Source organism: Plenodomus lingam (assembly GCF_022343315.1).
Source record: "Plenodomus lingam strain CAN1 chromosome Unknown contig_17, whole genome shotgun sequence".
NCBI classification, from domain to species: Eukaryota; Fungi; Ascomycota; class Dothideomycetes; order Pleosporales; family Leptosphaeriaceae; genus Plenodomus; species Plenodomus lingam.
Genome location: NW_027093934.1, coordinates 750,061 through 772,851, shown reverse-complemented (window position 1 = coordinate 772,851; position 22,791 = coordinate 750,061). Strand labels below are relative to the sequence as shown.

At 43.9% G+C, this 22,791-nt stretch overlaps 7 protein-coding genes across 7 annotated transcripts; 2 read left to right on the top strand and 5 right to left on the bottom strand.

Annotated features, from left to right (window-relative positions):
• Positions 1-8,933: 8,933 nt before the first annotated feature.
• Positions 8,934-10,655, bottom strand: IAQ61_003275 (uncharacterized protein; the record flags this gene model as incomplete). The annotated part of the gene is made up of 1 exon (XM_003844876.1): positions 8,934-10,655. One exon carries the CDS (start codon positions 10,653-10,655, stop codon positions 8,934-8,936), a length of 1,722 nt encoding a protein of 573 aa, XP_003844924.1.
• Positions 10,656-11,795: 1,140 nt separating this feature from the next.
• Positions 11,796-12,392, bottom strand: IAQ61_003274 (uncharacterized protein; the record flags this gene model as incomplete). The annotated part of the gene is made up of 1 exon (XM_003844875.2): positions 11,796-12,392. The coding sequence occupies one exon, from the start codon at positions 12,390-12,392 to the stop codon at positions 11,796-11,798; it is 597 nt and encodes a 198-aa protein (XP_003844923.2).
• A 783-nt stretch (positions 12,393-13,175) lies between these two features.
• IAQ61_003273 (uncharacterized protein) lies at positions 13,176-13,589 on the bottom strand (the record flags this gene model as incomplete). The annotated part of the gene is made up of 1 exon (XM_003844874.2): positions 13,176-13,589. The coding sequence occupies one exon, from the start codon at positions 13,587-13,589 to the stop codon at positions 13,176-13,178; it is 414 nt and encodes a 137-aa protein (XP_003844922.2).
• A 209-nt stretch (positions 13,590-13,798) lies between these two features.
• On the top strand, positions 13,799-14,793 carry IAQ61_003272 (uncharacterized protein; the record flags this gene model as incomplete). The annotated part of the gene is made up of 4 exons (XM_003844873.2): positions 13,799-13,907; positions 13,963-14,226; positions 14,277-14,363; positions 14,426-14,793. The coding sequence occupies 4 exons, from the start codon at positions 13,799-13,801 to the stop codon at positions 14,791-14,793; spliced, it is 828 nt and encodes a 275-aa protein (XP_003844921.2).
• Positions 14,794-15,438: 645 nt separating this feature from the next.
• On the bottom strand, positions 15,439-16,462 carry IAQ61_003271 (uncharacterized protein; the record flags this gene model as incomplete). The annotated part of the gene is made up of 3 exons (XM_003844872.2): positions 15,439-16,199; positions 16,259-16,356; positions 16,410-16,462. 3 exons carry the CDS (start codon positions 16,460-16,462, stop codon positions 15,439-15,441), a joined length of 912 nt encoding a protein of 303 aa, XP_003844920.2.
• A 1,087-nt stretch (positions 16,463-17,549) lies between these two features.
• IAQ61_003270 (uncharacterized protein) lies at positions 17,550-18,579 on the bottom strand (the record flags this gene model as incomplete). The annotated part of the gene is made up of 2 exons (XM_003844871.2): positions 17,550-17,998; positions 18,060-18,579. 2 exons carry the CDS (start codon positions 18,577-18,579, stop codon positions 17,550-17,552), a joined length of 969 nt encoding a protein of 322 aa, XP_003844919.2.
• Positions 18,580-19,732: 1,153 nt separating this feature from the next.
• IAQ61_003269 (uncharacterized protein) lies at positions 19,733-22,468 on the top strand (the record flags this gene model as incomplete). Its single annotated transcript, XM_066095916.1, has 6 exons — positions 19,733-20,487; positions 20,526-20,770; positions 21,000-21,322; positions 21,364-21,447; positions 21,549-21,720; positions 21,978-22,468. Coding segments are annotated over 6 exons (2,070 nt in total), but the record flags the coding sequence as incomplete, so codon positions are not given.
• Between the last annotated feature and the right edge of the window lie 323 nt (positions 22,469-22,791).

Below are 22,791 nucleotides of genomic sequence, written 5' to 3'. Positions count from 1 at the left end.
CTTTATAGGGAAACCTACTAAAGGCACCTATTACTAGTTTGTGCTATAGTTCTACTAGCTCTACTATTATTTTAAGGATCTTATATTAAGGGCTTAAACTAATAATACTATTGCTCTACTTACCCCTACTGCCTACTTACGCGCCTATTACTAGTATTACCTTAGTGCTATTATTCTATCTACTACTAGTACTCTAGCATTTCTACTTTAGTCTACTATTACGCCTTTATATAGTAGTTATAGTAATAATAATATTATATAGCTTGCTACTACTACTAGTGTTGCCTTCTAGCGTATTAACTAGCGTATAAACAAGACCTAGGACTAAACTAACCTTTATATTAATAAACTTAAGAGCGCTACTAAGCGTACTACCTATAGTATTAAGACTCTTATTATTAGTATTAATTTCCCTTTATTCCCTTTGCATATATTCTAATATTTGCTTTCTTTAGGCCTAGGGTGCTACGTGTTAGCAAACTATTAAAGCACTACCCTTCTTACGCTACTACTACTACTACTACTTATACTTGTTAACTAAGTCGTCCCCTACCTACGCCACACGCAAGCGTTACTACTATTGCTAAGAGATATAGAGGCGTTAGAATAACATAAACAATAGTTTAGGGGGGGCTAGAGGGGGGTTAGTTATAGATAGTAATAGTATAGATACTATTACCTAATTATTAGCTATATTATAAAACTTTAGTAGTAGGGTACTTACTTAGAGTGTTATAAGGATAATTAAAAGATTTCTCTAATACCTTTCTACTTCTTAATTATAATAAAGGTCTAAGTTATTATTCTAGTTTCCTTTTGCCCTTACTTCCTAGTTTTTATACGTATTAGGCTATTATTATACGTAGCATCCCTATACTATTCCTTAAACCTATCTAGAGCCTTAGTATCCTATACTACCTCTAGCAGGTGCTATATTAGATTAATATACCCTTTCTACTTTACTAGGACTTAACACTTCCCTTTTCCTCTTATATTCTTTGTATAAAGGATCTCTTCTACTTCCTATTTATCTAGCGTTGCGTCTTTATTTTCTAGAGTAACTATTAGGCCTAGTTATAAGTCCTAAAGCTTCTAGCTTAGTAGTAGATTATTAGTAGCTCTCTCTAGTAGATCTACATGTACGGTCTTATACAAGTTCCCTAGTAAGTCTAATACTACTATAAGTAGAGTAGGGACTTCTATTACTTTATACTTTACCTATAGCTAGTTAAACTTTTTACTTAGTTAGTTTATCTTTATATTACGTATTGCAAACTAAACTATATTACCTTTTAGGAACTTTTTAGCTAGGCGTTAGGACTAGTTTGTTACTTCCTATTATTATTGCTATTAGAATATAATAGTAGCTTATACTAGCTCTACACCCCTCTAAAGGTGTAATAAGAACGCTATAGCCTCCCTACGCAGATTCTTAGGCTTTACTAGTAGTAATATTAACTTTTATAGCGTGTCTATAGTATACCTATTTAAAAGCAGATTTAGGCTAACACTAGTTATGCTATAGTCTCTATTATTAAGTGTAAGTTAGTAGGCTAGTAGATAGTTAGGCTAGTTAGTCTGCTTAAAGCATACTATTATGCGTAGCACTACCTGCACTTCTTAGTTTGCCTACTCTGTCCCGCTATCTATCTAAGGGTGGTATATAGTAGATAGTAACTAGTTTATCTTTATTATCTAGTATAATATTATCTAGAAAGATCCTAACTAGTTAGAGCCTTAGTTAGTAATAATAGAGGATAGGAAGCCCTAGAACTACTACTAGTTATCTTAGAAGATCCTTATATAATAATTAGCTGCTATAGAGACTATTACTTTAAGCTAAATATATTTAGACAATCTATTAGTAATAACTAATAGGTACTAAGGTTTGCTATTATTCTTTACAGGTAGGTTAACTATAAAATCTATAGATATTTAGGACTAGTATTGTAACGTAACTAGTATAGGTTGTAATAGACCCTATTAGCGCTTCTAGGAGATATAAGCACTATAATAATAGTAGTTCTAAATATACTATATAATATCCCCTAATATTCTATCCTAATAATAGTTGCGGCGTAGTATTTAAAATATTATGTTCTTTCCTAGATATCCTACTAAACCTAATTTATATACTTACTATATAATAGTAGTTATAAGGGGTTCCTATATTAGTAACTAAATAACGCCCCTCTAATGCAAAGTGCTGTGTGCGCTAATTGCATAGTCCCTAATCTGTTACTTTGTATTAGCTAGAACTAGGAAAGACCTAGCGCCTTTCTAAACTACCTTAAGACGCACTTAGTATGTCTTATCTTCTAATACTGCTTTGTCCTATAGTGTCTATATATACAGGTTAGCAAAAAGGCTAGCGCCCTTTAGTAACCTAGACGCCTCCTCTACTTCTAACACTATAACCTAAATTAATTTAGGGCGTATTACTAACTATAGTGTTGCTTTAGAGGAGTTTAAATCTTGTAGTTACCTACTTAAGGTATTAGGTTATCCTACAAGATAGCTAGGTCTATACTATAGGATATACTAATATTTTAAAAGTTCCTCTACCTAGTAGTACTATTACTTACTTAAGCTTTAAAGGCTAGTAAAGTACTCTAGGTTTTTATAGTCTATAAATATTATAAATAGTTTATAAACGCTCTATAACTCTACTAACTAGCTTTTAAGGCACTTAATAATAGCTAGTAATTCCTTATTATATATAGTATAGTTTTGTCTCTCTAGCGTTAGTACTATAGAGTAGTAAGTAACTAGGCGCTAGACGCCCCTAACTTTTTATAATAAGCAACCCCTAAGAGCGCATCCTAAATAGTCTACTTCTAATAACGTTTCTTTAGCTAGGTCCTATTACGTTAGTACTAGTCTAGATATAAATACCTTTTTTAGTGTATTAAATGCACTTTATTCTTCCTCTCCCTATTAGAATAGGGTGTCCTTCCTAGTTAGTTAGTTTAAGGGTGCTACTACTTTAGAAAACTTCGCGATAAAATCGCGGTAGAAGTTAGTAAAACCTAGAAAACTTCTTACCTCTCTTATATTCCTAGGGGATTCCTATTCCTATACTACCCTAAGCTTTTTAGGGTTAGGTCTAAGTAATTTGCCTACCTTAATAATATAGCCTAGGTAGCGTACCTCCTTAATACTAAAAGTATATTTCTCTAAATCTAGGTGTAGTCTTACTTCTTTTAATAGTATAAGTACACGCTTTACTTTTTCTATATAGTTAAACTAGTCTCCTCCTAAATAAATTAGGATATTATTAAGGTAGGCTATTGTATACAATCTAAGTAACTCTATAAGCGCGGTATTAATATATTATTAGAAAGTAGATAGTGCACTACTAAGACTAAATAGATATACTAACTATTTATATAACCTAAACTAGGTGCAGAAAGCTATTAAGGACTTATAACCTTCTACTATTCTAACTTTATAAAAGGTAGCGCAAATATCTACTTTTGTAAACTAATTTACGCTAGATAGTGTGTGTAAAGTTTCCTTAATAAGTAGTAGTAGGTATTAGTCTAATATTATTATGCTATTAAGCATCTAGTAATCTATATAAAGGCGCTAACTGCCTAATAGCTTCTTTACTAGCAATACTAGAGCTCTAGCTATAGAAGAGCTTGCTTAGATCTAGCCCTTGTCTATTAATCTAGTAAGTTATATTCTTAGTTCTAGTAATTAGTTACGTAATATAGGGTATAGGGGACCCTATAGGGGGTTAGGCTAGGTTCTATCTAGGAGAGTTCTTAACTAAATATAGTAATCTATACTACCTTAATATAGTAGCAAACTACTTACTAACTCTTTGTTAAACAGGTCCTTAAATTCTTGTAGTTCTAGTAGTAATATTGTCTTTCTAGTTTTATGCTTAGGTTTATAGGGAACTATATTACTAGCAATATAGATAGTGTGTATGTTAATAGGACCTCCCTTATTAACACTTCCTAGATATTTTATTAAGTATAAGTTATATATTGCCTATAAAATATCTAGTATATTTATTATAAAAATTTATACCTATATATCTTCCTATTAGGATCCTTAATTTAGCAACCCTGCTATAACTAAACCTAAGATAGTAGAGATATAAGTAGGATATAAGCGTCTCCCGCTCTCTTATACTACTATATTTCCTACTTTCCTAATTATTAATTTGCCTTATAGAATGTCTATAACAACGCCCTCTCTACATAGCTATAGTCTACCTAGTATTAGTTAATAGGAGAGACTAGGTACTATATAAGCTAAAAGCTAAGACTACTAACTATCTAAATTATAGTCTAATACTACTAACTATAAAATTCTTATACCCTTAGCAATTCCCTAGGTATGTTATAAGGGTTGCGGGGGAATATTAATAAAGTTCCTACTAATCTATCTTGCTAACTTTTCCTTAACTACACTAAAACACTAGTACCCTAAATTAACTATTACTTATACGTTCTCTACTCTACCTAGGAGGAGAGGAATAAAGAAAGGAGGATTATTTAACCTAGCCTTAATATCTAGGGGATACTTAATAGCCTCTACTATTAATAATTCCTCTATTATAGTGTCCTCCTTATACCCCTAACTTAGCCTAAAGTTAGGGGTAGCTAGTTTCCTAAATTAGGGCTACTTGCTAATGCTATAACTGTCTTAACGCCTACTAGTTATAGTAATAGAGTATTAGGGCATACACGCATAAAATAACCGCCCTATCTACACTAGGTATAGACCTTTGCTAGTTTCTATGTATTAAACAGGTCCTATAGGATCTAGTTAGGGCGTAATATTAGTAGTTTAGTAGGTGCACTTAATAAGGCTACTACTTCTACTATATTTATATTACTATCCTAATCTAAGTTAGACTTCTACTAGGGTTCCTTAGACTTACTAGCCTAAAGGAAGCCTAGTTCTAGAGAGGCTATTTTAATATCTACTATAATTATCTTATATTCCTCTATAGCTGCGTTATAGTTTATCCTAGAGACTCCCCTATTAAAGGAAACTAAGCGCATATAACTATTAAGAGATTACTAAAGTTATAAAAGCTTCTATTTATTATTCTAGTATAAACCTCCTAACTATATAAGGAGCTATATAAAATTTATAAAGAACTCTATAAAAGGCTAATTTTAGCCCTAATATAAGTGTTCTAACGTAACTTAGGCGCGCTCCTGCCTATAATAGTTACTATAATAGAACGCTAGGTAGTTAAGAAACCTACTTATATCCTAACGCTTGCGTGCACTATCCTTAAAGTATAGTGCTATAGCGCGCTAGACTATAGGTAATAACTAGGACTAAATATATATAAACCTTGCCTCCTTATCCCTAATAAAGACCTTATCTAAACGTAGTCTAAACTCTATATTATTTGCTAGAAGGAGAAGTTTGCCTTAGTGCTAGTATATAGCAAGCTAACTAGGAAGGGTTTGTAATATAAGGTAGGAGAGGGCAGAGGTAGTATATTATTAAACCTAGTAGGCTTAGAGAAGGGTTAGGATAGAATCTAATTACGTATTTCCTTATTCTATTAACGTAGTATAGCTATTATAGTAGAGTCTTAAGCCTATTATTCTATTAAACTATAGACCTATTATATTAGCCTTTCTACTATATTAGGTTACACCTAGTTATTCTAAATATCTAGCGCGTCTATCTCTTATTACTATTATAGTATATTTAGAAGAAGATACTAAAATATTATAGACTAGCCTTAAGGGAGAATATAATAAGCGTTAATAATAGTATTTAGTATCTTAAAGAAGAGATAAGCCCTCTACGCCTTTTTATAGGTGTCTAGTGTGTTCGCTTAGTAGTAGTGTTAGACTTGGTCCGTCTTGTGTTAGACCTAGGCTTAGGCATAAGCCTAAGCCCTTTACAGTCTACCTCTACCTAGATCCCTTTAGTTAGGGTATAGTATTTAAGTTAAATATACTAGGTAGGCTAATTAGTTAATCTAGTAAGTAGGATATTGCCCTTTAGGATTTAGTTGCTTATAGTAGAAGAGTAATAAGTAAGCTTCTACTTAAGAAATAGTATAGAAAGATAGAGCTTGCTAGCTTAGTAATTAAGTTAAGTAGTACGCTTAAATAGATAGGACAATCTTTAATAAGGTAAAGCGCGAACTAGGCTTATAACTATAGAAATTTAGATTACTAAGGTTAGGAATAATTTAGGAGATAGATTATTATATTATCTCTACTATAATCTAACGCATATATATAGAGCTATAGCTACCCTTACTAGAAGGTATATAATAAGTACACCTTCCTTACTAGAGCTCCTTCTTTTTATTAGGCACTTAGTAATAAGCTAGTAGTTAATTAGATAGTGGGTTATACAAGGGTATTAACTAGGATTAATTAGGATTAATTGGGATCAAGATGCTCCATGATCCGGTTGTTATCCCTCCTGCAACACTTGCCTATTATTCTATACTAAGTTAAGCCTAATAAAGGCCTAACTTACTAATATATATAAAGAGTAGCTCGCCTATAATTAGGATAGGTATATTCTTCTTGTCCTTTCGTACAAGACCTATAGGTGTAGGAATCTTATCCTTTTCTATATAGACGCGCACTCCTATATGCCTTTAAGTTGTATAGGATACCTTTTAGATGCCCTACCTACCTAAGTTGTTGCAGGAGGGATAACAACCGGATCACGGAGCATCTTGATCCCGATCAATCCCGATCAATCCTAGTTAATACCCTTGTATAACCTACTATCTAATTAACTACTAGCTTACTACTAAGTGCCTAATAAAAATAGAAGCTCTAGTAAGGAAGGTTTACTAATAATACACCTTCTAGTAAGAGTAGCTAAAGCTCTATTTATATACGTCCGATCCTAGTAGATATAATCTAATAATCTATCTCCTAAATCATTCCTAACCTTAGTGATCCAAATTTCCACAAAATGCTATAACTATTAAGCTTATTAATTAAGCTAATTGAGCTCCCTAATTTTACCTTATTAAGCTAATCTAAGCTGTCTTTTTCAGCCAATAGATCAAGCTAATCCAAGCTGGGGTACCTAGCTTGATTGGCTTGATTGTTGACAACTCTGGTACTCCTCCACGAACACTCCGGTGTAACAGAGATGAAGATTTAAAATTTCATTGCTAGAGTACCAAATACAAGACTCGCTTTACCGCAACAATCTCTTCTTAATAACGCGACAAGTATTAGGGCATGCGCAACAAGGATACACCGGCTGTTGATGTTTGATGATTGTATAAGCTGGCATTGGTAACAAGAAACAGTTACACCGCAATTGGACTGACATTGCTAACTGGCAATCTACCACTTAAGCGACAACCTCACCCCCTGCTCAGGTACCTAGTGTGCAAAAGTTTGGCGAGGATAAAGCACAGTGAAGGGCCTCAAAACCGTACTCAACAAGGGCCTGTTTACTGAAAAAGCGGTATGGTGGCCTCTAGGTAGCAATCGAGCCAATTTAAGCTATGTGCCCGAGCGGATGGTGAGGTTGTAGGCGTCTACTAAAGACTAACCGTTGCTCGAGGTGGGACAGAGGTGGTAACTACGCTCCTTTATGCAAACATGAACCACGGGTATCGAGTGCCACGGCACGACACAAGACCTCAATTGGGCGGCCTGCTCATCCTGCATAATCTGATGAAGAAGCTCAGTGTGTGAAAACGTTTGTCCCGAGAGAAATTAAAGGCACGACAGTTATCATCAAGCAACAAGAAAGCGTGTGTGGTATTGTTAAACAAAACTGTAGATTCCAAATCCTTCAATCCTAAAAAAAACCCTTACCGCAGGCACATGTTTCCATATCAAAGAGCAAAGCACGCCGGAGAAATGGAAACTAACAACTAGATGCCCATTCAATTTATGGGCAATCACAACGAGAAAATTTCCGGTACATGTGTATACTGCTGTTGTATGCAATTCCAGAGTATAACAGCGATGGCATATCTCGAGAGGAGGAAGCCAGGTGACACGAAATTGGCTTTATCCAGTGCAAACGAATTCGATGTTTCATCCCCGATGATTCTGTGAAGAAGGCTCTTTTCGAGAGGAGATAAGGAGTGGTCGACAAGATAAGTGGCTCTGCGTGCTCATGACGTCTGAAATGATGTAGCCTATGAGACAATCAGCTCTGACAACCAAATACAAGTGCTCGTTGTCATCGATACCATGTAGTGCGATCACAAGTGCTCAAACCACACACCAAATCAGTTCTGTTGTAGTGGGGCAGCTGTGTGACTCTCAAGAAGTATATCGCTGCCTTGAGCCCCGCCGAAAAATTCCCCCTGGTTTGCAATAATTTTGCCTGAAAATGGACGCTGATTTGCATCGGTTATCGGAACTGGAGGCGAACGCATGACTCTTCACCCACCCTGTCCACCACTGCAAGTTCTCGGAGCGTTGGCCAGCAAAGGAGATCTCTGGGCGATGAAGCTAGTGTGTTTTCATTCCACTTCAGGCTTGCTCGAACGGCAGGGTGAGCCAAATGTCAGAACGAGTGAAGACAGGCGACTCGGGACTCGGGTTGCAAGTGTCAATAACTCTCATGCTGCACGAGGGTAAAGTGCCTTTTTTGTTCGGCTACAGTCATGCCTCAGAAAGTTCCCATGGACTAGTTGCAGTGTTTCCGCCGGTACTTCCTAGGGTGGTACTTGCAGCATGTTCGATTGCAGCAGAACAGATTTGCATCTCCTCTCCTGTTTCGAGTTGGGACGGCCATCAAGCTCCTCTGGCAATTCTGGTGAATGTTGAACGAGATTAGATGCAAGGTGTCGAATAGGGTCAGCGTTGGCATCTAGTGAGCGTCGAGAATTCAGTCGTGTGAAAAATCTTCTGGAGGCTTTTGAAGCCCATCGTGCACAGTGGCTCTGGGGACTTAGTGTAACTCAACCCCGGTTTTGTGGCGGGCAGTTACATACCTAGCAGTCATCTGTATAAATCGGCTATCGACAATTCACAGCAGTTGTAGTAGTCCCGCCGCCTTCGGTAGTAGTTGATGCAGGCCAGATCCCTGCACTGGGGTCTGATTTGGCTTGCCTGCGGGTGGGGGTATGTTTGGGTGTCCATGGCGTGAAGCCAATGGTCAGTGGGCATGATCTTGAAAGCGGGATCCGTCATTTCCGCCACTTTACAGATCCTAATGTCTTTTTCGTAGCTGATTACAAGGCACTGTGAGGAAATTCCAGTACAGCTAGAACCTCTTGGGTAATGAGGCCTGATGTCTAGCATCTTCCCATTTCGTCCAAATCCGTGGCGCTCATCCCATGGGATACAGAGGAATGAAGGAAGCGCTGACCATGATTCTGGCGGGGTTCTTATCATATGATCCTCTCCTGTTTTATAGTAAATAAAGTCTCCCGTATAGGCCGATGGGCTGAAGAGCACCATCTCGGGTAGAACACCTGGACGGGACGAAGGACATAAGTTACCAACCGGCCCTAGACCTCTAAGTCTCTGAAACAGTGCCCTCAGCTCTGATGCAGGTATCCGGCCATCTATAGTTAGATCAAGGGCATCGATGCGGCTATGAGGTACCCACTCGAGGTTGAGAACCACAATATCCGGGTCAAACTTGCTGATGCCAAAACGGGCTCGGGGCCATGTCGGCGGCTCTGAGACTGTGCAGCGCGTGTCGTGACTTGCATCGTGACACTCTATATTGAAGCTGTTGAGACACACTTGCCAGTCTCCTCCCTGTTGTTGCTGCCGCCAGTCGTATATATGGGCCTTGATGATGGCCCAGGTGATTTGAACGTGCTCACATAACTGCACCGACCCCTGGTAGCCTAGACACCGTCGGTCCCCCGATGTTTTCTGGTATGCGGAGGAAAATTGCCAAATATCGTGGGATTGGTCGCAGGCATAGCAGTGGAGCCTGTCACTTTCCAAGTGATCAATACGGTTTCGGAATATTTGCCTAAATTTGCAGTCGTCAAGGAATGGGCTTCGTTGGGCGTCGTTCCAGCGCTTGCAGTTTTTGCACCGGCCGTCCTTCTGTAGCAGCCGTCGAAATTGTAGCCTCAGATCACCTTGGAGATAACGAGTTTTACCTCTAAAATACATGTCCATGTAGATATACCATGCATCTCTCCAAATGAGCGATTGCCGGTGGAGAATACGAAGAAAGGCCCTTGAGACTATCCGGAGACAGTGCAGCGCAATAACATCGTCGCATAGGAAGTCGATTACACACAGAAGAATTTCTTCTGGCAGCCGACTGAGAAGGGGGTTGAAGCGAATATTGTAAACCTGTGCGGCTATAAGTGGGTCCATGGTGCGCCGCAGCTCGTGTCGGATGACGAGGAGGGCTTCAGCCTGTTGAGCTTCTCGCCTCTCCCGCTGTATTCGCTTCTCGGCTTCTAGTGCCTGTATTCGCTTCTCGGCTTCTTGTGCCTGTATTCGCTTCTCGGCTTCTTGTGCCTGTATTCGCTTCTCGGCTTCTTGTGCCTGTATTCGCTTCTCGGCTTCTTGTGCCTGTATTCGCTTCTCGGCTTCTTGTGCCTGTATTCGCTTCTCGGCTTCTTGTGCCTGTATTCGCTTCTCGGCTTCTAGTGCCTGTATTCGCTTCTCGGCTTCTTGTGCCTTTGTCTGCTTGATAAGCTGGCGGTCTTGTCGCTGCCTTCGAATCCATCTAAACAAAGCGAACATTTTCAAGTTTACCACAGACTTGGACAATAGGTAGAGCTTGAATGGCTGTAGAACAGGCGATCAAGTCCGAATAATCTAAGCTCAACTCAAGCAACCAGGTGGAAGGGGAATCCGATTAAGTGACTGGGGTTTGATGAAAGATGATATGATCGTTGTAGAAGGTATAGAGGCTGGGGCGGCGAAGAAGATGCTTATCTAGAAGAAAAATTGACCGACCCTGAGTTGGGATACTGGTAACCTTCGGCCGTGGTACCGGTAGCCACTAGGGGCGCATGCAGGCAACAATCATAACCATGGTATGAACTGGAAGAGCCAAGAATACCAAGCATCAGGTCCGTACTCATCATCCCGCCTAGTCCAGAAGTCATGTGATTGGACCCACTGTGGCGAAACGAAGCATCCTCAACCACACAATCTATCAATTTTGGCCGCGGTATTCGAGCTCAAGATGCCTCGCAGTGTTGAGTATTCGCGCGAGACGCGCTCTGCTATTATAACCCTTCGTTGTTAAGGTATTAGGTGGACTGCAATATTAAAACAGCTGCCTGTCTCGCCTACGGGGGCGCATATGTTTATGAAGAGACTCTTCAATCAAGCTGGTATAGCCCACACAGTATCGCCACGCTCAATACCACCCTGGCACGCAGTGGCAAACCACGTGACTTCTGGACTACCCGAGCGCATGAGTATAATGCGCCTTGATGTATAGTGCCGTCTAGGTGCATGGTGCCGTCTAGGTGCATGGTGCCGTCTTGATGTATAGTGCCGTCTAGGTGCATGGTGCCGTCTTGATGTGTGGTGCCGTTTTGATGTGTGGTGGCGTTTTGCTTTGACAGGATTGTATGTCTTGTGATACAAGGTCTTCTGACATCGGGGTTTACACTGGTTTTCTTTCGCAAGGGAAGAACCAAGTGAAGGTCTGATCTTTGCTATCCGCCAGATGATCTTCCTGGCGGACCCACCGATTAATGCACGAGTGTGCAATGCAGGGTACACCCATTGATTTGGGCGTCTGACCCGTCAGACCGATGCTCGGCCCGGTCAGGGATGATCCCCGACCAGGTGCCGATGTCAGATGAGGTAACGGCTTGGCTTTTGTAGGTTCTTTTAACGTGATATCTCTCTCAACACAGGTTCCACTCAGGCCATTGCCTCTTGCAGGCGACCGAAAAGCTCACGAAGCCTTCGGAGCTGTATATCCATGGTGGCACGTCTGTGCCGTTCCTCTTGAACGGCGGCAGCGAGCTCAGCTCGGACGGCGGCAGTCTCTAGGCGGGCAAGGACGAGGGCAGCCTGGGCGGTGGCAGTCTCACCGCGGGAGAGGGCGAGGGCAGCCTCTGCGGTGCGTGCGCGGGTCTCCCAGTTCTCAAGCTTGAATGGCCAAATCAGGCCCTCTACCCACAGGACAATAATTGCCAAACACTCCAGAATCCAACGGCATCTGGAGTGGGCAAGTTGCCCCGGAACGATGGTACGGGCCCAGGTGGCCAAGAGGCCCCATGCGGCGGCCAGGCGGGCTAGGAGGGAGGTGCCGAAGATGATGCCAAGGATAATGGCAGCGGACATGTAGGCGGGGGGGAGAGGGGGCTTGAGGTGGTCTCTCATTTGCCTGAGTATCCCCAGGAATTCGTTGGTGACGTCGAGGGCATTTACCCCCGGGAGGAGAGAGAGGACAGAGAGGAGAGAGAAGAGGAAGAGGGAGGGGAGGAAGAAGAGGGTTTCAATGACCATTGCCATTGTTGCTGTTGCTGGTGCTGGTGTTGCTGTCGTCGTCGTTCAGTCACTGGGGGCCTGCGTTACAAACAGGGAGCGAGAGAAGACAGAGTTTTATCGACTTCTGTGTCGGAGGTTCCTGCTCTTCTAATCTGGCCAGTCTCTTTCGTGGCAGTTGCTGCCGGCGTGTCCATCTCTCTTGGGTACTGCCTTCCTTCTTTATGACCCTGAGCTGGCAGGAGCACACAACCACTCTCGTTTCAAGGGCAAGGGCAAGGGCAAGGGCAAGGGAAAACTCTCGTTCTCTACAGCTTATGAGAATTGCTGTTGCATGCTTATTAGAGACACGTTTGTCTATAGAGCGGAACGAGCTTGAGTGTTCAAGTTTACTACTACCATCGTACACGTTCGGGCAATTGCACAATCCTCGCTTCACTTCAGAGGCATCCTATCTTCACTGCTTGTATTACAAGAATACAGCTGTTTCTAGAACCCTATAGGTTGGACGAAATATCAATTTAATAACTTCCACTTGTACACGGTAATTTCTCTCCGACACATCTAACATCAGACTATCCTCAAGTGTAGGGAAAGGAAGTGTCAATCCATCCTCCTATCCTGCTCCTTTCATGCCACTCACACCACCAGCAATGAATAGTATCACATGGTTTCCTTTTCAGGGGCGAGATATCAAACTAGCTAGACTTATTAGGTAGGAGTGTTCCTGTTATTAAAGTCAAGGTGTATAAGACACAAGGAACGAATAACCAAGTCGTACCAGATCAGGCTGTGCAAACTTCTTTCTGTTCAGCAGTTCCCATGGGTGAGATATTGTCGAGGCAGTCTCGAAGGAATTTCAGGTGTACTTACTACTTCCCAGATAGTCAGATGATGTGGCAAATATGCATCCTCATGGCATCGCTTGCTTGTTCTTTGCCAGTCAGTCGGAACTTCGAAGCCAAAAGCTGTTGGTGTTTTACCTTGGCGGTCGTGTCTTCGAGTACAATCACGGTATATTTGCGACACTCTTGGTATACTCTGATCTTCTACAAGTCCAGATTCGGCATGGGACATGTCCAACTCAAAAGATGGCGGCTTGATGTGAATACTTCTTTGCAAATTGGGCAACGCACTGGGACCCCCCGGCATTCCTCCATTTTCTCTCATCTTGTTGGAAAGCGTCTTGGGGACAAACGCCGCGCCATGCACGCGACTGGGCATCTGCCTGAATTTGCGATACTCCACCGCCAGTTGCAAATAGGGTCCTGCGCCTTTTCCTTCTGCAGAGCTTTGACCTTGCAAACGCCGACCTCTACCTATATATTCTGCCTCTCCTGCTCGACTCTCCCTCTCACACACTCTATCACACAGGAACACACAACCTCGTATCACAAACTGACTCTGAACTTGTCTTCTTTCCATCTCCCAGGATGAAATCTTTCATCGCTATCGTGTTCTGCTTCGTCTTTGGGCTTGCGAGTCTCATCGGCACATTTCCTGCCGACGACACTGGCCTCTCCGGCTACAATAGCAGCCTTAGTAAGTAGAAGTAGATCAGTGGAGTGTGAGTAAAATAATGCTAACAATGCCTTAGATGCTTACAACGCGTCCATGAGGCTCGATGACCATCCTTGGGATCACCACAACGGTCGTGCTCTTGCTGAGATCTGGATCGGTCGTCAAGCTGTGAACGTTGGGGATCTAACCCAGGCTGAGCTGTACGGACAAGTCTGGACTCAAATCGACAAAGTCTGTCCATCTTCCAAGCCTGGCTTCTGCTACTCCTCCTGGCGCTGGACTTTCAAGACGCACTATGTGACTGAGCACAACAGTGCTTTCCCAATCCGGTACGACGACAGTAAGTAACCGCAGCTCGGCCACATGGCTCACTACTCACTCAGTCCCCAGCCTACTTCTCTATGACAATTACGGACTTCCGTTGGTACCACGAGGATACTCGCCGCTTGCTCATCGGCATCGCTGCTGGCACACTTGGTACGTCCTCGCATCTGCCCCAACCCAACCCACAGACTGCAAACACTGACTGGAGTTACCAGAGGCTCTGACCAAAAAGGGCAGTCCCAACTGCTACCAGCTCCCACTCCACTACAAGTGGTTCTGCAACATCGGCGATTCACTCGAGATCAACCTGCCCGACCAGGACGGCCACAACAACTACCTCCATCTCCGCTTCTACGGCGACCAGGTGTACAGCGGGTTCCGGTGCTGCCGCGATGACAAGGTCCACGATAAGAATGTCCGCCGCGATGTCGATCAGGCAGTTGATGGACTTGGTAGCGAGCTGTCTTCTGAGTTTGGTCAGCCGTACAGTCGCCTCACCATGTGCATTCTTGATGGGTGGCGCCTTTGCGAGGATTGTGGTGCGCCTTGTGATTCGTGTGGTACTACGTGCCCGGCCTCATAAGTGCCTGTCAAGAATTAGGCTTGTGTTAGCAAGGACAAGGTCTTAGACTCTGCTTCAGTTGCCGACCACTCAGTCGTTGCAGTTTGTCGTGGTAGGGCTGTGTCCATGAAGGAATCACACTCGAAGAGATTTCACGGCCATTTGGTGATGACATTGTCTTGTGCTTGATAGCTAGGTCTCCAATCAGATGTAGCAATACATTTTCATGCAAAGACTGAATTCGTAACCAATGCGTTCAAGCCAGTAAAAGTGATGTGAAATCCTTGAACACATGAAATATGCGTCCAATACTTTTGTACCACTACTGATATGGTCCCAAGTTGGCGCATCCAGCCTCTACAAATCGTTTTTCTCAATGTTCGTCTCACAGTCCAAACCGTCACGATAAACAACGATGTGGGTGGAAAGCACTATCCCACCATTGCGACTACAGCGCATTAGGCTCAACACAAGTGGCAGCATCACATGACTTAATGAATATTACGCAGCAGCTATCAACTTTCATTAATCACACCATTCAATTGACGTACAGTTGAACCCTCCCTGCCGCTATCTTGGCATTCTCAGTTCTGGGACCAACTTGTATTCTGTCTCCCACGCAAGCAGTCAAAATCGCCATCTCCTCCCACCCTACCGTACCTACACTCACATCCAAATATGATCCAACCGAGTCCAAACACCCGCAACCCGCATGACGTCCTGCCGCCAGACAGCGCAGAGCGGATCCTCCCGGGGCACCCGTCGACTCCACACAAGAGTCGGGGCCATCCTCGCGCCAGCGAAGCAGAGAGAGCTGATCAACTTGGTCACTCGAGAATCACACACCGGTTGACCAGTTCGGAAGGTATCGGCCCGCTCCGTGGAGCTGTTCGTACGCCGGATGAAATTGACATAGTCGTCGTTGAGCTCGAGTTCGCAGTGGACTGACCCATACCTGTTTCCGGTTCGAATCTCGAGTGTCAAAGACTTCAAGGCATGGCGAAGTTGAGAGGCGCTGTTAGCTGTGTGCTTGAGCATGATGTTGAGGACTTGGTTGAGGAGTCCTGATGCCTCGGTGGAGCGAATCTTAAGGCCGGGCCAGTCTCCAGTCAGAGCTGTGATGATTGGCAGGATGTTTGATGTCCTGATTTGCGTGTAGTAAGGAGTGATGGTGGGAGTAGGTTGCAATATCAGCAGGCTTGCGACAAAGGTGCACTTGTTGGTGCTGGGGGCCATGCAACCTGGGTAGAGAGCTTCGAGACAAGGCATGACCTCCGCCTCCGTGACAGGAAATGTCTTGATGTTCAGATAGAGTGCTCGGAACTCCATCTTGACCTGACGACAGGTCTGGGTCAGCGCGCGGAATGAAGATTGGCCAGTTGTCTCGTCGGACGTGGCGGCGATCTCATAGACTAGATCTCGTAAATCTACCAGTGTAGTCGGTTAGCCTCATTCTCAGCTGCACATCTCCATGGTGTCTTCTTACGGGGATCCAGATCGAGGAAGCGAAAGGGAGGTCCACCGCTCGCAGCATCCTGCTTGCCATTGCGGCGAATCTTGTGCCTCGACAGGCGTCCACGGCACCTGTTTTCTGGGTCAATCACACTAATCTGTCTCAAATAAGCATGAGCTCTTACGCTGCAAGGCCATTGCCAATCTTCTCTGAAATCGCGTTCCAAGTTGGCGCCATCTTGTCGGGGAGAACGAAGAGAAGTAGAACGTCTCGGACTGAGCAAGCTCTGTTTTCAGGACTGATAAGGCTGGTTCAGTGGTGGTGGTGCCTTTTATGCAGCTTAGTCGCTTCTGAGCACGTGGACTGTACCTACACTCACCTTCACGTTCACTTGGCAGGAGAGCAATACTTTGTAAACAGACGTGCCGCCATTGCTTGGCAACATTGGTACCAAGGGTCTAGTCACCGAGAGTTACCGTTTGCCATGTCATTATTGAAAAACAGATGACGACGTTGAGATATATCAGCCGCCCTCGAAATGAGATGTTCAGTATACAAGAGACAAAGAAGTAGCAGACTCTTTACTTATTTCGAGCTACTCAGATAACTATCATACGCCATAATGCTACGCTCCTGTCTTAGTCTAATTCATTTCATCCGTTCCGTTGTCAGAGATCTGACTTGTGAATTTGACTTGTAAATGTAGAATCCTATATTGATCCTCAGGTTCTCAGAGATCAGTGAAATGGTGCACTTGAAGACATGTTACATTCGCTCGCCTCTGCGATACACAGCATGACGTCGGTGGCACTCATTTAAATTTATATGCCTCCATCTACCATAACTTCCAGCTCTGAATGATACAAGTATGAGCACATCATGGTTCACAAATTTATCATCCCCAGGTCTTATTTGTACTAGAAATCCAATCATGGCGCCAATAAACATTCAGTGAGGGGATCGTACCCTTTGGCAGCTAAATCCAACAGCCTAATATAACCTGATGCGGATATGGCACATCTTCAACTGATATCCTAAGTTCAATATTCTAGAGATTCGCCTGCCAGTCGTATCGCACGAGAGGGTCTCCGGTCATTTCTGACTGTTTGGTAGTTTCTGCCAGGAGAACAGCAATTGATCTTCAGGAGAAACGCAGCAGGGAGATTGACCTGATTCCGCTTCGACTGTGAATGCGGCTATTGATTCAGTGTCAAAATGTTCGATGGCTGATTTGAACATGTGTGGCGCGGAGTTGTCATGGGAAGAAATGCTCTCGGCAGATTGAAGACTCGGCTGGGACACAGGTGGCGTAGAATCCTCAAGGCTATATGTCTCCTCTATAGGTTGGAAGTTTAGGCGATACGGAGTGTTCGAAAGGGACATAGTTGTGGTCGTCGCGTTGGTGGTGTTGTTCAGATGCCTGTTCGAGAAACAGCATGCGATCCCGAGCTTGCTGCTGTTGCTTCTTTTGCCATTCTTCTCGTTTCTGATATACCCGCTGACTGAGACCCTGGAGTTTTTTTACACTCTCCATTCTTTTGGTGGGTTCCTTCATGTTATACCATAGTTTGATTACTGCCTTGTCGACATCTTGGCGTAGAGCTTCTGGTATAAAGGCGAACTGTCGATTGCGGGAAACATCACCAGGCCTTAATATGGGTCTGGCTTCCACATTTCTGTGCTCAAGTGCAGGCATTTTACAAGCTTCTGTGCCGTTCTCGTATGTGTACATTGCCATTCCAACATGCGTAGAGCCTTGGGCAGAGGGTGACGCTGTAGAGGCGCGGACTGGTAAGCAGAGGAATGGGAACAAAGGGGAAAACAGGGTTCTTACTGGAAATACGTGACCCGTGATCTTCATCAATATCGGTGGCCGAAGAAGATCCCATCAGCCTCTGTCGTGAGGCAGGTCTTGATGCTGAAAAGGCCGGTATTGGCATAAGTACACGCCCGACTGGTTGCCTCGACGAGGGGACCACAGTGCTCGGGCCTGTTGATACACCGCCATGCATCTGTCTTGCTGACTGGTCGAACAAGTTGCGATTGTTCAAGTCAGCAACGGACGCAGGATACGGGAATTGCGGCGGAATAAGAATTAAACCAGGACTACCCGCATGGTGTCGCAGATCAATACTGGCAAGGTTCTTGGTGCGACTGTCTGCCTTGTAATACCAGTTTTGTGAAGGTCTGCTGTTAGTGTAGCGGATGGGTTGCAAAGGCATGAGCGAGAGTGCAAGTTGTGTTGTCTTATATGTTGCCAGACGCATGTCGGGACCATATAGATAGTCCGTATAGGCAGGGAAGGTTGCACAGTCACGCGCGAGATCTTCCGACTCCTGGTCGTGAAAAGGCATTTTGGTGGAATGGCGGCCTTGATGCGTGAGTGTGAAGCTGCAGTCGTAGTATGCAAATGCCATGATCTTATCTGAGATCGTAAACAGATACCTAGCTCTGGATGAGGAAGGCGCGGCACGTGCGAAGAGGTTTGCGAGCCAGGCGACGTCTACTGGCGTCTACACTGCAGTATCATGCATGCTCCTCACGGTAATCAGTAATTCAGATATTGTACATGCCTGTTCCTTTGTTTGGCGTAGAGCATCTTGAAAGCCTTCCTCTGTTTGCAGTGCGTTGTCAATTCTGTGCCTAATCAGTGTACGGCTCTACTTCTGTCCTGCAGGTTTCCGTCATTGTGTACATGATCGACGTAAGACAGAGCGGGTAATTATACATCTCTAATTTACTTTCGCAAGCGTACGAAAAACAGACCAAGATGTGCTTACAAGCACGCCCAAGGCTGGAACATGAAATGCTGGAATGGAATGAAAGTGTTGAAAAAACAAGACCAGGATCTAGGAATATAAAAGCGATTACTATAGCCATAACTAGCCGCTACACTACCTAGCAACTTGGCGCCAATCACTTAGCTCATCTCGAAACCCATTCGGCTCTCAGCTAACATTTGACCGCGACAAGAAAAATCTAATCTCACTGCCTACAACGTCGGGGGACGGTCATACGACATTTGATATAATCACCCAGCCTTCCGTTGCTACTGGATTATTGGACCTGCCAGTGGATGGTTTTGTCGAAGTTCTTCGCTCTCTGGACTGGTCAGTTCTGAGTCTTAACTCCTGTATTAGCACCAAGTACTAAACACGCAGTCTACGAATCCAAATCGCCCTTCTCTTGCTGTCCAATCGCACAAACATACATATTCTGTCCCTATAGAGAACCATGGTACTCTTCCAGGTTGCTATACTTAGCCTACCAAGATAATGACCTAGCGCTTACTTACTTTGTTAAAGAGCTTCACCTTGCCTTTCGTCTTCTCAAATTCTCCTGAACGCACAAAATATCGCCACCACCTTTGATACTTTCTGCAATACAATAACAATGTTCACAAATAACTCATGGGCGGACAGTCCATGGCGCAATCCCGCGATTGTTTTCGAGGAGCTACCAGAATCGCTCATCCTCGAAGACCTAAAATGATCATGGGACTTCCAGAGAGAGGCACACTTCCGCTGGATGCAAAATGTGGTTTGGACCACGAATGACTCCTATCGTGTTGTCCTTCGTGACGTCGAAGGCATGGTAGGCGACATAGCAATGGAGATTTGGAATAAGCTGACGACATTCTATTGGCTTCAGTCTGCGCAGACAAGTGCTCCCCATGCCCATAAGAAGTCTTGTATGTCTGGTGGTACGTTTGCAGCTATATTTGAACAATGGCATCGAAGTTCTGTCTACCCAAATATCGAATTTGGCCATTTCTTCGCAGCGCCCGTTCGAATTACAGCTACAGGCCCATCGAGCCTACCACAGATTTTGAAGGCACATTCATCGCTCTGTGCCCAAGCACAGCACATCTCGTTAGATATGGATAACTATTCGGTGCATCCTTTTCTTCCTGCCGTTGTCCTTGTATACGACCGAGTCACAGGAGTTGGATGTGGGCCAGATAGCTACGTCAGTCTTCGCGAAGTAGCGAGGACGCAGACTGTGCTGGTCATTCTTACCGGAACAAATCGAACCAGCACCGGTATCCATGTTACTCTGGATCGTCTCAAACCATTCGCTCTGCCCATCGAAAGAGCCGATGCCACTGGCCTTGATATTCTGCGAGTACCCCTGGATATCACTATCGATTTTGTCATCGAGTTGGAGGGTAGTATCAACGCGCAAAAGGAAACCAGCGGCCGAACTCTAGACACGAGTCTCTGTCATCACCAAACACCCGTCGGATACTATCACGACATCGCGTATGATTCAAGCATATGGGCTCAAACAATGCGAGCAGAGGCAATAAAAATTGGGTTCAAAAAGCTGTAGGATACGAAATTTGCTGTCATGCGCGTTCACGCACACCTTTCCGGACAAGTATCAAACTGCGAACTAGAACACCTGCCCTTCAGCCAGAGGTGGAAACCCTGAACTCACATGCGTTCTTGGATCATCTTTTCACGTGGGAACGAGGCACACTCTCAGTGCAAGGCTTGAAATTGGTTTATTGGCAGTGGCGGAAGTGCTGGGGTGTTTCAAGCTGTAAGAATATCTATTACATCTATGTGGGGGTTTAGCCAAAACCTTTGTTCCACCTTTCAATAATTTCGTTACTTTGGTGTTTGTACGGGGGAGAGCGGAAGGAAGGAACAGGGAAGAGAGGAAAGAATCTACGCGTATAATTCATAAAGAATAAGCTTCTCCAGATAGTCCCTACCTTGTGTAGGAGGATGTTGTGTTTTACCATCGCCTTCTAAGCTTTCATCTGTAGACTACACCATAACGTTTGCAAAAACGTCTTCACGAAACCCTCTTGAAGTTTACGAATCCGCGATTACGAACGAAAAGCGGCTATGCAAGGAGCTCGCAGGTTTCAAAGCGCAACCACCTTTGCCCGCCTCGCTCGCATCGTGCGGTTACCAGGTCCAGTCAGGGAGGTTAGCCTCCAACGCTGAGAATTCTCTCCAACCAATGCTACTATCTTGCGTCATTTTGATCAGTAATTCGACATTAGTCAACGTTACGTCTGCGGATGCAGTTAAAAACCAAGACTCCGCTTATAGTAACTGGTTTAACCTAGACCATAGACTTATGGTCTGTAATAAGAATTTCAAATTCAGGGATACACACTCTAGGGACAAGATGGTTTGGCTATTAGAAGTGCTCTGGCAATGTTAGAAGGGCACGGCGTTAGAAGTTGGAAAGCTGGCTTCAGATCTGTGTGCAATTGTCCGTCTGACAATTATTAATAAAGAATCGCATATTATCATATGGCAAGCTTTAAAGCATTCGTCGTTTAAGAATCGACGACCATAACTAGATCGAGTACACCCGCCACGACAATGGCTTTTACGCCATTTTAGGAACTCCAAACAGGGCGAGCACGATGAGAATGCTTCGTGACCACCAGACAGAGCTAGGGCACCGCATCGTCGAGAAGATCGTGGTTTTCAGTAATAAGAACCTTACGATGAAAATGGCAGAAACTTGGAGTATTGCAATCCTTCTTTTCAATCGTCAAAGCCCTGCGTCTCAAATCACTATTCCCGTTTCTTCTTCTCGCATTACCTCATAAATCACACCGGGAAGGAAAACCCAAGGAACCCAAGGAGACAAACCGTTGTAAAAAGAGATACCCTGGAGGGGACCTTGTACTTTGGCGCAAGTTCTAGGGCTCTAGTACCTTTCATTACCAGAAAGGGAAGCTAAACAAGGTCCAACAAACTATTTCATGCGTAATCTGGACGAGCGAGATACTACAAGAACTGCGTCGTGTGTCTCGTCCAGTTGCTTCAAATTTTGAGAGACGAAAACGAAAGTCACCTAAACCTCGCCCAACCAGGCCTGACAGTCTTCAAGCTCGTCCAAGCTGAGATCGATCTCTACAGTCGCATTGTCAAGAATGTTTGTGGCGAGCACGTCTACTGTAGATTCAAATTCGACGGCTTTTTCCATTCGCTAGCGGGCACACAACAGTTCACTGTCTGGATTGATGGTGAAGACGCTCTATATGTCTTCATCGCACGCTCTTTGTTGCAGGCGCTGTGTGAGCGCAAGGAGGAAACTTACTTAGAGCCACTCCGTGAGCATGCAGCAATCTGGTTCTACGAATATGTCAAGCATTTTGTGGAGAAGCTGGACTACTTTGAGCCTGATTGCAAGCATCTTTCCATAATTGATGCCAAACTTTCTTGTGTTCTTTACGACATGAACGGGATCGATCTCTGGCTCTCAACATGATATCTCGAGACTATCAGGCGTGATCTGATTGCTGGCGATGAATTCCTTGAGCAAATTCAGAAGCTACATGGGAACCCACACCCCGCCAGCGGCTACTCCCAGCATGCAGAGAGAAAAGCATGGATACATCTGTTATCAGGGCCAAGGCCAACAAGTTCGCTATCCTTGAAAAGCTTGCTAGCAACCTGGCAACGAAATGATTCACATGCAACACTATGATCAACGATAACTACCTTTTGATTCCGTACAAGGTTTTTTTAAGATCTGCATATGACACCCTTTTCTGGCTTAGCCGACTCCTCTTCAATAGTACTCTGGCCGAA